At 44.2% G+C, this 16,556-nt stretch overlaps 1 protein-coding gene across 1 annotated transcript; it reads left to right on the top strand.

The window, feature by feature from the left end:
- Positions 1 to 6,908: 6,908 nt before the first annotated feature.
- Positions 6,909 to 7,715, top strand: LOC135484819 (uncharacterized). Its single transcript, XM_064766507.1, has one exon. The coding sequence runs from the start codon at positions 6,909 to 6,911 to the stop codon at positions 7,713 to 7,715; it is 807 nt and encodes a 268-aa protein (XP_064622577.1).
- Positions 7,716 to 16,556: the final 8,841 nt, after the last annotated feature.

Raw genomic sequence — 16,556 nt, 5'->3', positions numbered from 1 at the left:
CTGTTTGACTGCAGTAGCTTTAAGGATTTTAAGAGCGCCGCAACTAGTGTTTCAGTGGAGTCATGAGGATTACTCACTTCTGTTTGACTGCAGTAGCTTAGGATTTTAAGAGCGCAACTATTGTTTTTGTTTAAGAAAGACAGGGCACAGTGGGGCGTTGTCAATTTGAACCATTTTCTATTCAACATGTTTATGTGCATGACAGGGATAGCCATGGATGTTTTAAGATTTATGGAAGACGAGAATGTTAGTGGAGCATTGACGATTAACGGCTTTCTACTTGGTTAGGATGCCTCAAGGATTTAAAGAGTTGTTTCTTGAAAGTCAAGATGCTAGATATTGCTAAATGCTGACTATATAACTTTAAGGTTTATGCACATAAATGTACAGTATAACTAGACGTTTCAGAGTGCATCTAAATGTACCTCGGCTAATTCATGCTGCTGAAGCCTATTGTTATTGAGTGCGATTTAACTCAAGAGTTGATTTATGCTGCATTAAGGCAGTCATGTAACAATCAAAGGTGAAATGACATGTCTCTTACAAATTGTTTTAATGTACATGTATCTGGTCTGTAAGACTTAGAACCTTTATAGATGAACTTATACTTTTATTTCAAATCTTATTTCTAATTATTTAGCTTTGTAATCCAATTGCACTCTGTTATTGGTTTACAGACAATGGGTGATATGAATAAAGACTAGCAAATGCTTTTACTCCGGTTTTGTACAGGAAGGCCTAGTGTAAATGTACATGGAGATTTAGATAGAAGCATTTGCTAGTCTTTATTCATATCACCCAATGTCTAGTGTGTTAAAAACTTTACCTTCACTTCACATCCTCTCCCTGGAAGGGTTTAAGTTTAGAAACTTTTGTCGCATAAAGTATGATACAGGTAACTGTGAAGAAAAGAAACTGGCACCAGAAGAAGTGTGAACTAGGAGCTGAAGCATTTGTGTTGGTAATGCCCCCCCCCCCCCCCCCCCATGAGCACCCACCTCGGATGGAGCAATCCATCCACTCAACCACCCAGTAACATAGGCTATCCTTTTGCTTGGGAGGTACATGGTGTACAACCTTTACCAACAGGAAATTCAGCTCATAGTTGTAAAGTTCCATTCATTTGCATTTTATCAGTTCTTACACAAGATCAAAGTTTGAGGAGACCCCTTACAGTCACTTGATGAGACTGAGACATGCGTAGCCGGCAATGGATCTTTCCCTACCCTTCCCCTTGGTGCAATGGATCACTCTAAGTCTGTTCAGAGGGGCGTAGTTGGAGGGGGTGGGGATGGCAAATCCCCCTCCAAAAAAACTAACTAATACACTCCCTGTTTATGGATGTGCAGCCCTTAAGATGTGGAAGCTAGTGGAAGTGGAAGCTAGTGGAAGTCGCAGCGGATGTGGATTTACACACTCACTCAGCAGCTAAGCACTTGTTCTAGGAGAAAGGGACTCTAACAGGAATGTGGCAGGAGAAAGTTACTGGCGAGTCCCTCAAGTCATCATGACCACGAAGTAAACTTTCAGGGTGAAATGTTTGCCTAGGTTTTATTGTCCCTATATGTCTCTGACAGCATCAGAGAATTAAAATCCACTTGACTACCACGATTCATCAACATTGTGGTCACGGTTGTACTGTAATGCATTAGGCCTATTACGTCCAACGATCTAAGACAACTCATTACCGATCACAAAAGTGTTTACCAGTACAGGCAGCGCTATTCAAAGACAGCAGCTCCCCTTTGTATTCTGCAGTTTGGACAATATGACAGCGCGTGAATGAAAAAAGCCTGATCAGATTTAGACTGGGCCAGTTGACATGTGGAATTCAAGACTGTGACCAGGTGATCGCAGCACTTCATTGCTGCTGCCTATTGGTCAACGGCTTTGTTCAGCCCCTTCATGTTGTCAACTTATCCACCCTTTGGCAATAGTACTATTGAGAGTATTATTCGTGTGAGGAGCTATTATTGAGGCCTGGTCAAACCCACCAGACCTTATATCTGGGATTCTAGTGTATTTCATGTCATTTTGTGCTCTTTTTTCAGGGAACTGTGAAATATTTTATTGTGAATATGTGCCCTGCATAGAAATAGGCCCAACGCAAATATCTATAATTGGGTAAGAGAGTACACCAAGTTGAGTAGAAAAGTGTTGGGTTGTAATATTAACCCCTTCTAGTCCAAACTGCTGACTGTATATAAATGTTGGTTTCTTTACAGTGCATGATTTAGGCCAACATTTACTGTTGTTTGATTCATTGGGTGCAGTACATGACATTGTATGTAGTTGTCACCTGTACATTTTGAATGTCATTGGTACATTACACTTTGTGCATGTTTAGTTTCAGGTTGGTGTGTATACATACAATATGCATTCATAGTATGCACATGTTGTATGTTTGATGCATGTTAGGTGCATGATTGTGTGGTGAAAAGTCAGTGAGTGCATGATCGTCTCCACATTTTGCCTTGCTTTGTGGCATATGTGACTGAAGCATCTTGGTGTTTTTGTGCATTTTATGTTTTAAATTGGTGCTGCTAACTCAGTAAACATGAGTGATGATGAAGTCCCAGTAGAGGTCCAGGAGGGAATGCGACTCCGTGATAGAGGGCTTCCGGGGGTTGTACCTGTGGTGCAACCTGGACGACAAGCTCCCACTCCTCAACCGCGATCACCAGTAGTACAGCCAAGGCAACCTGAAACACTGTTTGGATCCATAAAAAAGACCCAGTGGATATGGAGGAGACATTCATTCCAACTGAAAGTACAGCAGCACCGGTTACATCGACCCCGATGTCTCAGGTCCCGACTACGGCTACATCTTACCCAGAAACACCAATGGCTGGCATCCCCTGGTCACCAGTGATGTCCAGTTACCCTAATGATGACCCTGTGACCCCAGATCCGGAAAGCTGGACAACTCCAAGAAGGAAAAGGGCAGATCTTGAAAGGCCTGTACCAGCACCGCGAACATCACCACCAGTTGTCAATCACTATAATAACTGCTCTTATGGGTCAGGAATGACGGAGAACACCACCCGCAGAGCAAAGATACCTGTTTTTGATGACTCCAAGATAGACGTTGAAGCCTATTTGGCAAATTTTGCAGCAATTACCAGAGGTTGGGACGAAGAGGACAAGTTGAAGGCCCTGCGAAAGAAGCTGGAGGGCAGAGCAGCAAAGGTACTAGTCAACTTAGACCTTCAGGGTAAAGATGTAACCTATTCCACCCTGGTGGAAGAGCTTGAAAAAAACTATGTGGGAGAAAGATCACTATGGATGACTACATTACGTGATGCCAGGAGAGAGGAAGGCGAGTCCCTCGATGACCTTGCTTTCGCTTGAGCCTATACTCTAAGAGGGCACATGGGGCAATGAGGAAGGATCTTGGTCTGGAATTTTATCTTGCCCTACGAGATACGCCCCTAGGTGATAAATTGTATGCCTACAAAGACAGGCCTCTGGATCAAATCCTTCAGCAAGCGAAATCATACGAGAACCATCTCCTGGCAACCAATCAGGCAGTCAGAAACAAGTCAACCACCTCAGTGCCAGTTGCATCTTTGGTAAGGGACCCACCTCAGGAACCTCGCGACAATAGTCAAGCTGCTGGAAGAGGTAGAGGCCGCGGACGTGGAAGAGGCCGAGGCTGGTACAACCATCAAGATCGCCGCTTTGATAGAAATGACCGACGCTGTAATATATGTAATTCTCCTGACCACTTTTGGAGAGAGTGTCCTTATGCACAGCGCTATTTTGAGGGTCAAATGCAAGTACCAGTAGAGGGTGGTACACCAGCAGCAGCAAATCATGATCCTTTAAACCAGTAAGCCATGCCCCTGTCACAGGAGCCTAAGGTCATGGCAACAAAAAGGAAAAAGGAAACGTAGCTGCATCTTGCTCCTGTATTTCAAGGACCTACATAACTACCTATTTGAATGGACTTCCTAGCTGTTTTTTATTGGACACTGGTTCTGTTTCCACTTTTCTCTCTTCAAGAGCTTATTTTAGGATTCCAAAACTATATCGTCCTCCTTTACATTGCTCTTGGGAATGTATCACCATGGCGGATGGCCAGTCATCGTTGAAGATCTTGGGCAAAGTAACCATGCCGATACGCGTACATGGTGCAAATTTTACATTCCAGATGACTGTGGCCGAGCTTGATGGCATGGACGGGATTTGGGGTACTGAATTCATGGAAAAGTTTAACATTGATATCAAGTACAGTTTAGGTACCTATACTTTCAATGGAAAGGATTACCCCATGGATGGTGTAAAGCATAGCCTTCTGCCACATTCAGTCTGTCTGTCTGAAGCTGTTACACTCCCACCTGGAGATGAAGTTGCCAAGTTGCTAAATTGAAAAGTACTTTTAGGACTGGACAGGAGGTTATTTTCGAACCCAGTATCTTCTTCATTCAGAGGCATAGTGTCCTACCAGCAAAGTCAGTGACAGTTCAATCCAAGAAACAACGGAGGACTCCAGTACAGCTATATAATCCAAATGAGGAATCCATCACTCTTCCGAAAGGCGCTGTTGTTGGATATTGTTTTCCCAACGGGGGACTTTCATGCTGAGGAGCCTGATGAGACTTACGAACACACTGCCGACCCAACTCCTCTGGGTTCCATGGATTGTTTTGCTGTGCGATCCTGGGAGGAGTTGGAAGAGGACATACCATCTCATCTAACTGACTTATACAATAGATACAGTAAGGAACTAGATGCCAAGCAGAAACAGCAGCTTGCCTCACTTTTGATCAAGTATAGTTCAACTTTCTCTACTTCACCAACAGACCTCGGATGTACAGATATGATCAGCCATGAGATTGACACAGGAACTAATAGACCTTTTCGCTTGCCCTTGCGGAGACAAGGCTACAAGAAGGAACAGGAAATCAAGGCCGCCGTTCGAGACGGATTAGAGCGAGGAATCATGGAGCCTTCTAAAAGTCATTGGGCTAGCGCACCAGTGATAGTATCTAAAAAGGATGGAACTAGTCGTTTCTGTATCGATTTTAGAAAGTTGAACTCTGTCACCAAAGCTGATAGCTACCCGATACCAAGATTTGACGACTGCATAGACTCCCTCCATGGTAGTCGCTTCTTCTGCTCAGAGTGGCTACTGGCAGGTACCCTTAAAATCAAACGAAGATCGCGAAAAAAGCGTATTTTTGACAAAAGAAGGTTTGTTCCAATTTAAAGTTTTAGCTTTCGGTATGTCAAATGCTCCCGCTACATTTCAACGGCTGATGGAAAATGTTCTCCGAGGACTCCAGTGGGAGAAGTGCCTCCTGTATCTTGATGATATTCTTGTTTTTGGAAAGACCTTTGAGGAAACTCTCCATAACTTTGAACGGGTTCTCCAGCGTCTACAGAAGGCCCGGTTGAAGATGAAGCCCAGCAAGTGTTTTCTTTTCCAATCCAGCTTGGAATACTTAGGTCACAGGTTTTCAGAGAAAGGCATAGAACCATTAGTGAGCAAAGTATCATCTGTCGAACTTTGGCCATCACCAGGGAATGTTCCAAGGTCGAAGTTAAGGACTGAAGTCAAACGATTTCTTGGCCTTGTCAGTTACTATCGACGATTTATCAGAAACATGTCTGACCTAGCTTCTCCACTCTATCAACTCCTCAAGAAGAATAGCACCCTTATTTGGACTGAAAAGCATGCGATATCATTTAGACGACTGAAGGCAGCTCTCATTGCTGCTCCACTACTGTCTTATCCAGATATTACCAAAGGAGATTTCATCTTGGACACAGATGCCTCCAATACAGGGGTTGGATCAGTCTTGAGTCAAATTCAGGATAAGAAGGAAGTTGTCATTGGATATTATTCCCATTTGCTGGCGGATGCTGAGAGAAACTATTGCATCACAAAGCGCGAATTCTTGGCTGTAATCAAGTCGATCCAGCATTTTCGACCATACCTTTATGGCAGAAAGTTCCTCATCAGAACGGACAATGCTGCAGTTAGCCTAGGCTCACGTTGACTGATGCACAAGAGCAAATACAGCGATGGCAACTTTTTATGTCCCAGTTCACCTTTGATGTAGTGCACAGGCCCGGCAGACACCATGCCAATGCTGATGCAATGAGTCGGATGCAGTGCCTTCAGTGTCGACGAGAGGATGAAGTGGTCGAGACTGATCGACAACCCAGCAAAGGAAAGCCAAGATGGTATAAACCAAAGCAACCACCAGACATTCCCCCTTGCCATCACACAGTGAATGTTGATAAAAACATAGAAGAAGCTGTAGATAAACTTATGCTAAACTGTGCAGTAACAACTAGATCACAATCACGGAAGGCCATTCAAGATCAGAAACAAGCAGATGTCGTTCAAGGTCAACAACCAGTAACAGACTTAGTTCCCTTGTCTGAGATTTCCAATTTGCAGCTCTCTGACCCGGATATATCACCCATAGTCCAGCTGAAGTTGAGTGGGTCTGACTACCCGAATTACCGAACCATATCCAAGGAAAGCCTCGGTGTTAAAGTCCTGAGACAACATTGGAGATCTTTGTTTTTGGAAAACGGTATTATTGTATCGGAAGTTGATTGTACCAGACAAACCCACCAGGAATCAGCTAGTTGTTCCACGGACATTACGACACAGCCTTATCGAAAAGTTGCATTCTGATCCATGTTCCGGTCATCTTGGGATCCAAAAGCCAGCAGAGCGTCTGAAAGCAGACTTCTATTGGGTAAACTGGAGGACTGGTGTAACAAGATTTGTCTCTCACTGTGAAACTTGCAACACCATTAAGTATCCCCATAAAAAGAAAAGAGTACCTCTCACTCAACAACTATTTGGTGAAGCCTTCGAGCGTGTCTCAATTGACATAATCGGACCATTACGTCAAACCCCCCGTGGTTCCAGATATGTATTAACGATGGAGGACAACTTCACTAAATGGGTTGAAGCTGCACCGCTGAAGACAGTTGAAACAGAAGAGGTCTGCAATGCTATCATTAGAGAACTTGTTTCACGGTTTGGCTGTATGTATATTCTTCATTCTGACAGAGGACCCCAGTTTATTTCCAACTTGTACGCCTCATTGCTTCAAAAACTTGGAATCGACAAGTCATTAACAACACCATACAACCCTAAATCCAATGGATTGGTAGAAAACTTTAACAAGATCTTGAAGTCTATGATCAAAACCTACACCTATGATCACCAGGAATCAGTTGGCGATTGGGATGTCATGCTTCCCATCTTCTTGATGGCTTATCGATCTTCAGTGCATAACAGCACAGGCGAGACCCCACATTATATGTTGACATCAAGGGAAATGAAGCTACCCATGAATCTCTTATACACCAAGCCTGCTGAGACACAGACTTCAGTACCATCTTATATCAGGCAACTTGAGGATAGATTCCAGAAAGCCTACAGTATAGCGCGTAACAACTTGCAGTTATCACAAAGAATCCAGAAGAAGCAGTATGAGCCTTCAATTCCCAAATATCAGTCCCTCAAAGCTGGTGATTATGTTTGGTATTACATGTATAATCCAAGGAAATCTTTTAAAGGCGACAAACATGTGCCATGGCGAGGACCATACCTAGTAAAGCATGTAGGTGAAGATTTCACTGTTACTCTGCAACTTGATTTGGCTGGAACAACCTACCGAGCTCATTGTGACAAGCTGAGGATTGCTCGTGGGGTAAACAGGGACAATTGGTCACTCAAGTAGTTGAGTTGCGCTCAATATTATGCTACATGTATGTCCAACTGCCTGGATGTTTAGTTGCATATGCCTAATGGTTGGACAAGGAGGGTAAATGTTGACTGTCATGCATTTCACTGACGTGCGACTGTCTGATTGTGTGCTTGTGTGAATCTGGTTCTTCTGAGTCAGGGAGGGCTAACATTGCCATTTGGGGTCAAGCCAGGCTTCTGATAATGCACAACCAGCCATATTCTCCAATTTTGTGTGTGTGAGTGTTTGGTTGTGAGCTTCTTTTTTCTGTATATTATGACCAGTCAGTTTCCACATAGTGACATTTGTTTGGCAGATTATATGGTATCACTACAGGCACTAAAAATTTAGGTCTGGTTTTAAGATGTATTTGTACATGTTATGAGTCGAGTGTTTGGCTTATTTTAAAACCTGCAGGTTCATTTAGATTTGGTGTAAACATGTACTTGTATCTTGCCACTTAAGCTTGATACCACAACTTAACCACCTGAATATATCCACCTATTAAAGGTTACATTGAAATTTTGAGTGTATTTTCCCTCTTCTACTAGGCCTATTGCTCTGTGTTAAATGGTTTCCACCATAGCTTGTGTGCTGCAAACTGTTTTAATCATGCTGCTATTCGTGAATGTGTTGGTTCTGTGAATTTTCGATGTGTGCTACGGACTATCGAGTATTAAGTGATAATGCTTTCAAGGACTTCTCTGTACCTGGTTGTGACTGGATTGTTTTGCTGGCCACTTCTAACGGGCATTGATAAGCATTTGCGGACTCTACTCATACTGTCTTCTCCCACTTAACCGAGCGCCAGGAAATGGCTCGAAAATGACTAAGTCCAGAAACATGGCAGTCTGTAGTTTTTACCGGTGGGCTGCAAACATTCAATATGACAGCCAATTATATTGATCAATGGTTATAGGAAGACAACCTTGTAAATGTTGTCAATTCAATAACGTCTGGTCGCGGTCAGGGCTGGTAATCCCTGCAGTCAGGGTGATGATTATTGAAGTTACGTAAGTCCATGTAAATGGTTGACCAATCCAGAGTCTTTCAAATGAATTTATTTTATCTAATCGATTATGGAATCGTTTTCTTGTGGGGAAAAGCCAATAAAGGGCACTTTCGTGTCAAATGTCATAATTGTTGTCTGCCATCTTGCTTTGACCACGTTCTTCTGGTAAGATGCACGCAATGCGATGTATTTTGTGGGTAGGCCTAGCAGGCACCCTGATGATGTTAACGTATGGAATGGAGTATGGAGATGATGTTGACAGCCCTGACCCTGATACCACTACTGATGATGATGATGATGATGATGATGATGCTAACCAGGCTGTACCTGGTTCACGTAGGCACCAGAAAAGCTACAGTCTCAATCAGAAGATTGACCTTATCGAGACATACCAATTGGAGCATGCTATAGGATTACGTCATGCTGAAACTGCGACATCCTTTGCTAGACACCACCGCATAGCACCGCAGACATTTAGACGTTGGTTAAGCACACAGGATGACTTGTTTGCCCTCCGAGATAGATCAACTCAAGACCATAGAAGACGGATGAGACAACGGCAACACGGCACTGATGCACAAGGTAGTGTTTCTACAAGCATTATATTCCTCGCTAAATGAATTTCCTTCCTTGTTGGCCTATACCGACCGGAATAAGTCCGCTTCTGTGTCATGGACAGAAGAATAAGTCGCACTATACATCAAAGCGACTGACCCTGACCATTGCCTTTAACAATATCAGTATTATTGTTCCTGGGACCTTTATTCCTAGGACTAACATTTCGTTCATACCTGTGGTTATCGGCAATCAATATTTCCAAAGATGTTAAACGTGTTAGCTTTTTTATTTCAGCATACTGGCCCGAAATGGAAAACAATTTGAACACCTGGTTCCTTGAGCGCCGAAGACTTGGTTTCCCTGTTTCCGGTGAGGATATTAAAGGGCAAGCTGGAAGAGAATTTCGGCAATGGTGGGCAGAGCTTCCGAACGAAACGAAGGCCGAAAGACAAGAACAGAGACCCTTGCGATACCTTTTCCATGCATCTGCACATTGGCTTAGCAACTTTATGGAAAGGTGAGTTTTATTCCGCTGTTGCATGGTTCGGCCTTAATGGATTGTATGCGGTGAATTTTAACAATATGCAAATTCCATTTCAGGAAACAAATCAGCTATCGAAGGAAGACCAAAGATTCAAGGGGGTTACCTGACAACGCCCAGGCTTTGGTTGCCGACTACCGGGGAGATTTTGCCGACCTCATCAGAGACGCTGATTTTGATGTCATCATGAACTTGAATGAGACGTTCGTGTTGTTTGATATGGTGCCAAGATCAACAATGGAAGCGACTGGGTCTCAGAATGTTGACATTAGATCATCCCAAGGTAACCCGAAACTTGGATGCACGGTGACTCTAGTAGTTACGACAGACGGACGAAAAGGACGAGCCGAGGTCAACTTCAGAGGCTTGGCACCAGATGGTGACGTCATTCGGCAGCTTCAGGCGAATGCTCCAGACAATGTGCGAGTGAGTATTGGCATAGAATACAAGTCCGTGCTTGTAGTACAGGACATGTACCTGACGTCATCAGTGTTGTCATTGACGGTGAGTCTAGTTAATGGTAGTATTTTTTAGGAAAATCAGAACTTCTATGACTAAAATTATTATAGGTTTGTCATGGATGGAACCAAAACATTGTGCGTGTCTGACTGTTCAGAAAGGTAATGTAAATGTTCATACTTGTTGTTTATTTTTCCAGGTAACTGGTAGTCCACAGGGTTGGGCCCGACACCAATCGCTAATCGAGTGGTTGCAGGCCCTGATTGTGCCATTTGTAGCAGGGGCCACGTTCCTGTTACTTTTAGACAGGTATCCGGCGCATCGAAATCAGCAATTTCGTGATGCAATCACCGCAGAGAATGGGACAGACACTTTCATTCCAGGCAATGTACTTCGCTGCTGCAGCCCTTGGACTTAACCGTAAACAGGAGCTTCAAGTGTCACCTGAGGACCATTTGGAAAGTGTGGAAAATCGGCCACACCGATGATCAAGGACATTGTGAGCGGATCACCAGGCGGGATGTGGTCAGGATGATCAGCCTCGGCTGGGAAAGGGTCACACAACAGACGATTATGAACAGTTGGAGAGCCAGTGGCCTAGTTCCTGAGGACGATGACGAAGTCGGGGAGGGGGTATAGATGGTAAATGATGAGCATGAGCAGTTTGTTGAGGGGATTGAGTTTTCGGAAGGAGAAGAGGATGATGATGTTTTTGATGATGACGTGTAAATCCCGTTTAGATAATAAAATTGAATGGTAAATTGAGAAGTAAATCTGTTCTTTAATTTATTCGTTGACAGCAAGACTTCTTTATTGGGACATTCTGCAGACCCATGAAGCTGGCTTTATTATAGACCCTAGATTAGAAATTTCTGGTCAACTAACACTATAGGCATAAAATGAGGACGCTAGTTGTATTGTATTCATTCATTCAGTACAGGACTACCCCATGTCAATGTTCATGTCTTTTATCCACTTACGTGGAAGGCATTGGCATTGCCCACGAAAAGGGAGTCAATTATCAGATGTGGCTGTTCTTTCTAATGTTCGCCTGCCACCAGTAAAATCGGACTATTCATTTGGACTTAGTCATTTTACGATTCAGCCGCGCTCGGTTAAGTGGGAGAAGACAGTATATGGACAATATATATGATGACATTATATTTATTCATTTCGTGAGGATTCGGAGTGATTCTTTCATAGCCAGAGGACAACCTCTGAGGACAGAGGACAACCTCTCATTTTGATAACCATTTTATTCATGTACTAGGCATCTATTACATGCAGCATTTATTTTTGGATGTTCTTTATCATATTTAGATTACTGGAGGAAACCAAAGTAATTTTTATAATTTTGTCATACCTTCGAGTATGTGTCTTTTATACAAAATCCAGTGTTTAATCCACAGAAGTGTTTGTGAGTAATCAGTGTTTTGTTTTCATGACGTGTTCATATCATAATCTGATAATGCTGAACCTGTTTGTTTATACTAGGAAGTGACCATTTGGCAAGCCCGGCTCACCAAACAGCACCTTTTTTCTGCCCTAGATGGAGAGCCGAACTCATGCATATTCAACCATCCAGGAGCTCATTATCATTCGTGGCAACACGGTCAGCAACACTGGAGTTACAGTGAAACGCCTTTAGAAATGCACACTAATGCATTTAACATGCTTATCAGTTAAATCACGTTTATGACTTTTTTTGTAAATCCATACAGTCATGTACATGTACATGCTTCTTCATAGATTATTGACCAAAACCCGAGTTTAGTAACAGAAATTGAATCGAGAGCGGGAAGTCGGCCATTGTTAAATATGCGTATATAAATTCGAATATGACGTCACTGCTCTCTGATTGGCCAACATGTTGTAACCTCTCCGGCTCGCCAAAGAGGGTAGTATTTTTGCCCTGTTTGGCAAGCCCGGCTTGCCGAACAGGGTGGCTTTTTAGTGCTGTTTGGCAAGCGGCTCTCCAAACAGGACAAAAAAAGATGCCTGTTCGGCGAGCGGCTTACCAAATAGACCCGGCCTTTATACTAATGCTATTTCACCTGTCTGTATTTTTCTGCATAATAACCTTGCCTGGTAATACGTTTCTTGGGTCAGTTTGTGCCCCGGATTTATTTAGCGGGACGATTTAGCTTCTTGGTTTTAGGTTTAGGCCTAAAGTTGAAGGTTTAAAACCATTTATGAACGTTTTCAACGTCGACACTTGGAAATATATGTTACCGGGTACCGGTATTTAGGCTAACGTCTATTGCATCCAAAGCGATATCATAGGCCTTGCTGTTGCCATATGTATATGTTCGTTCAAACCTTTAGTGTTCATGGTACACTATGTAGTTCAAAATAATTTTGAATATTTCTGTTTTGTAATTTTAGCGTATGGCCGGAGCTAGTCATACGCTCATCCGAGGGGGATGATGTATTGTATTTAGCATCTACCGCAACTGTATGGGTTTTTGTGCCCAGTTTCATGAGAAGTAATAAGATAGAAGTACCACGAGTTTCGTCTTCGGTTATATTCTGTGGAATCCGCCCTAAAACCACCACGCATATCAGGGATACGAGGCCCGGAGTATAATCCCCGCCCTGACAATGCAAGTCGGTCAGCAGGACGAGATTGTCTCCTACATCTTCTTGGGTGGTGATCAGATAGTCTGTGGCTTGCATCTCAGCTCTGTAGTTTGAGCAGAGAATGTCGGATGGTACGGATATGGAGTGGGAGCTTCTGTCTTGAAGTTTGATAAAAACACCACTTCCTCCATTGCTAACTGCATTCTGAGATGAGCCATCTGTATAGACGTGTGTCCAGGTACTATGGGGATACTTTCTGTCTATCATCTCGAGGGTGAGTGCCTTCCGGACTTCTGGCCTTGCGGATCCTTTTTGCTCGAGGCTTGGAACATGGAGCTCTATCTCTGGAAGACTACGTTCCCTTGACCAGTTGGAGATTGTGAGGTCTTCGCATAGATCAGGTTCGCTTTCCAGTATGTCCTGGTGTTCCTTTTGCAGGGCCTTCGTGATGGTGTTGATGCTCTTGCGTTTCAGCCTCGTCATCGGTTCTTTTCGGAGCACGTGGTGTAGGGGATGGGTCTTCAACCGGTTTCTTTTTTCTCCCTGTGTCAGAGTCTTGTATTCTCTTCTTAACTCTAGGGGTTGAATGGCAGCTGTTTTCTCCATGTCCGTAATTGGTGTGCTTCGCATTCCTCCAAGGATGATTCTAAGGCCCATATTTTGCACTTTGTCCAGCTTTGCTTTGGTAGTGTCAGATGCAGTTACCCATGTGGCAGAGGCGTACTCCATGATTGGTCTTACTGCCCCTATATATACTTGTCTGAGGATTTTGGTCGTGGCTCCCCAAGTCGTTCCTGCCAGCTTTTTCATCAGTGATAATTTCTTGATAGCCTTTTCCTGGATTGCTTGGATGTGTGGGTTCCATGTCAGGCGCTTGTCTATGGTTCCTCATAGGAAGACAGTTGATTCCACTTGGGGTATTGGTTGTGTTCCCATGTGAAGGTTGATTTCTTCCTTCTTCGTTGATAATGAGAAAAGGATGCTGGCCATCTCAGCAATGTTGACATCAACGAACCACTTTTTCGCCCAGAGTTCCACTTGGTTTACCATGGTCTGAGATCTCTTGATGGCTGTTGATACATATCGGCAGGCAGTCCAAGCTGCAAGGTCGTCTGCATGGAGTGTGTTGCCAATGTGTTCTTCAAAGGATGCTGTGATGGTGTCGATGTACACCAAAAAGAGGGTGGGTGAGATACCTCCTCCTTGTGGAACGCCTTCTCTCAAATTCACGAGGTTGCTGGTGGTACCATCAATTTTCACTCTTGCGCTGCGGTTGTGAAGGAAGTTTCGTAGCCAGTTGTGCATTTTCCCTTGGATTCCTATCTCGAGTAACTTCAGGAGAAGCCCTTCTTTCCAGACCTTGTCAAAAGCCTTCGAAAGATCGAAGAAGACAGCAATGACGTGTTTCTTCTCCTGGAAAGCATTTTCGATGTCTTGTGCTAGGTAGGCGAGCTGGTCTTCAGTGCTTCTGTGTTGCCTGTATCCAGACTGGGTGTGGTTAAGGAGTGATTTGCTCTCTAGATACCAAATAAGTCTTTTGTTGACGATTCGCTCTATCAGCTTACCGACACAACTAAGTAGGCTTATAGGTCTGTAGCTCTTCGGGCTTTTCTTGTCTTTGCCTTTCTTGTGTATAGGATGGTGTTGGCCTCTTTCCACTTGGTTGGTACTCGACCAGTTTTCCAGCTGTGATTGAATATCTGGAGGAGTACGTTCTTGGCTCCGGATCTGAGGTTTTTTAGCATCTCATTGGTAATCTCATCAGGGCCTGGGGCTTTCTTCATCTTTAGTTTTCCTCGGGCTGATTCCAGTTCTTGGAGGGAAATGGATTCAGTCATGCATGCGTCTGGCTTAGATGTTGTTTTCCCTTTGATTTCTTCCATTTTCTCTCTCACCTCTTTTGTTCTCTCCCTGGTGACTTTGGTTTTACTCTCCTGTTGATAGCTGTGAGCGAGGGCGTTTGCAGCTGCTTTACCAGTCACTAGGCCTCGCTCAGTTTGTAGAGTGATTTTGGCTCTTTTCCAGTTGTCATCATTCAGAGTTTTGGTCAGTTGCCAAAGTTTTTGTGAGTCTTTCTCCATGTTTAGGGAAGCAGTTTTCTCACTCCAGCTAGTGCGCATTTGCTGCAACTTTTCCCGGTTGAAAAGTGCTTTAGCTTGGTTATGTTTGGCGACATTTTGGTCTGATGGGTGATTCTCCATTATCTCTCTTGCTTCACACAGTTGCTTGTGTAGGTTGTCCAGAGCAGTACTCCAATACGTCTTGTAGTCCTTACGTCTCCCTCGTGGTATTGAAAGCTTTGCTGCTTCAAGTATGGCGGAGTTAAAGACAGCTGCATTTCTGTCAACGTTTCGCTTTGAGAGTATGAGAGACTGTGTTGTCCTGTTGGTCAGTGTTTTGAAGAGAGGCCAGTTGGCCTTCTTGTAGTTCCAGCTGGACGGCAGATACTGGTCTTCTGGCTTTGCTTGTTTGCCTATGGTCAAGATGATAGGTTTGTGATCGCTGCCACCTAACTGCTCGCAGACTTCCCTTTGGGTGATTTTCTGTATCTTGTCTGTCGCTATGGCTAAGTCAGGGCTGTTAGTCGATCTCCAGGCTCTTGAGTAGAAGGTCGGTTCATCGTCTGGCTGGTTTATGAGGACCAACTGGTTGTCTGTTTTCCACTCTTCTACCTCCTCACCCTTTGAGTCTAGGTCCTGGTATCCCCAACTTGGTGAGTGGCTATTGAAGTCTCCGACAGTGATACAGTCCTCTGAGTCTGGTGATATGTCGTTCAGCATTGCTTTGTCAGTTGGTGAGTAAAGATTACATACTGTAAAGATATCCTTTGGTAGGATTAGACTTACAGTCAGCGACTCGGTTTCTGCTGTTCCTGATCTTCTGGTTTCTGCTGACGCGATGTTGTTTCTCACAAGTGTAAGCACCCCTCCCTTTGGGCGATTTTCTCTGTCCTGTCTGTAGGATTCATATCCTCTGATAGAGAACCGGTGTGCACTGTTGAGATGCGTTTCTTGGATGCAGCATACATCGACTTCGTGGGCCTTGAGGAAGTGTTGCAGTTCGGTTTTCTTACGTCGTACTCCTTCTGCATTCCAGTGCATAATTTTCATCTTGTGACTAGTAGCTTTACTCTGCCCTCCCCCAGTCACATTGGGAGGTACAGAGGTGCCAGTAGCTGGTGGCGGGCCCCCTCGAGGCTGGAGGCCCGGCATCGTCGTTACCTGGCGTTTACCCATAATGACGACACCACATCGATCTAAGGTTTGTTGCATGGTTATCATCTGCTACGCGTGGACACCCGATTTCTCCCACGCCGTGTCGGCTGGTGTTCTCCGTCTTCGGTGGTTAGGCTTTGTATGGGGTTCCTCTACCCTTAGGTGGACTGCCTGTCAGGGCTCTCGGGCTCCACCTGTCCGCTTTAGATTCTTGCCTGCCAAGGCTAACGAGTGACATCTCCCCGGGTTTGTTTTTTGGAGTGTTCCTTCTCCTAGATACCTTGCCGGCCAAGGCTGATCGAGCGGCATCTGCCCGGGTTTTATATCAGAGTTTTCCATCTCCTAGACTAGTTGCCGGCCAAGGCTAAGGAGGCCAGTCTCCCCCGGAGAACTTTCTCCACTGCCCAAGGCGACAAGTCACTTGTGTGTCTGGTCGCCTGGGTGTCTAGTTTCCACTAGGCTATGTTAGT

Source organism: Lineus longissimus, chromosome 3 (assembly GCF_910592395.1).
Source record: "Lineus longissimus chromosome 3, tnLinLong1.2, whole genome shotgun sequence".
In the NCBI taxonomy this organism is placed as follows: domain Eukaryota; kingdom Metazoa; phylum Nemertea; class Pilidiophora; order Heteronemertea; family Lineidae; genus Lineus; species Lineus longissimus.
Note: the sequence above shows the minus strand (reverse complement) of the source record. Positions and strands in the feature narration are given on the sequence as shown.

What these genes read in the sequence shown, in the direction of transcription:
- LOC135484819 (XM_064766507.1), top strand. Translation starts at nt 6,909, where the DNA reads ATGGAGGACAACTTCACTAAATGGGTTGAAGCTGCACCGCTGAAGACA.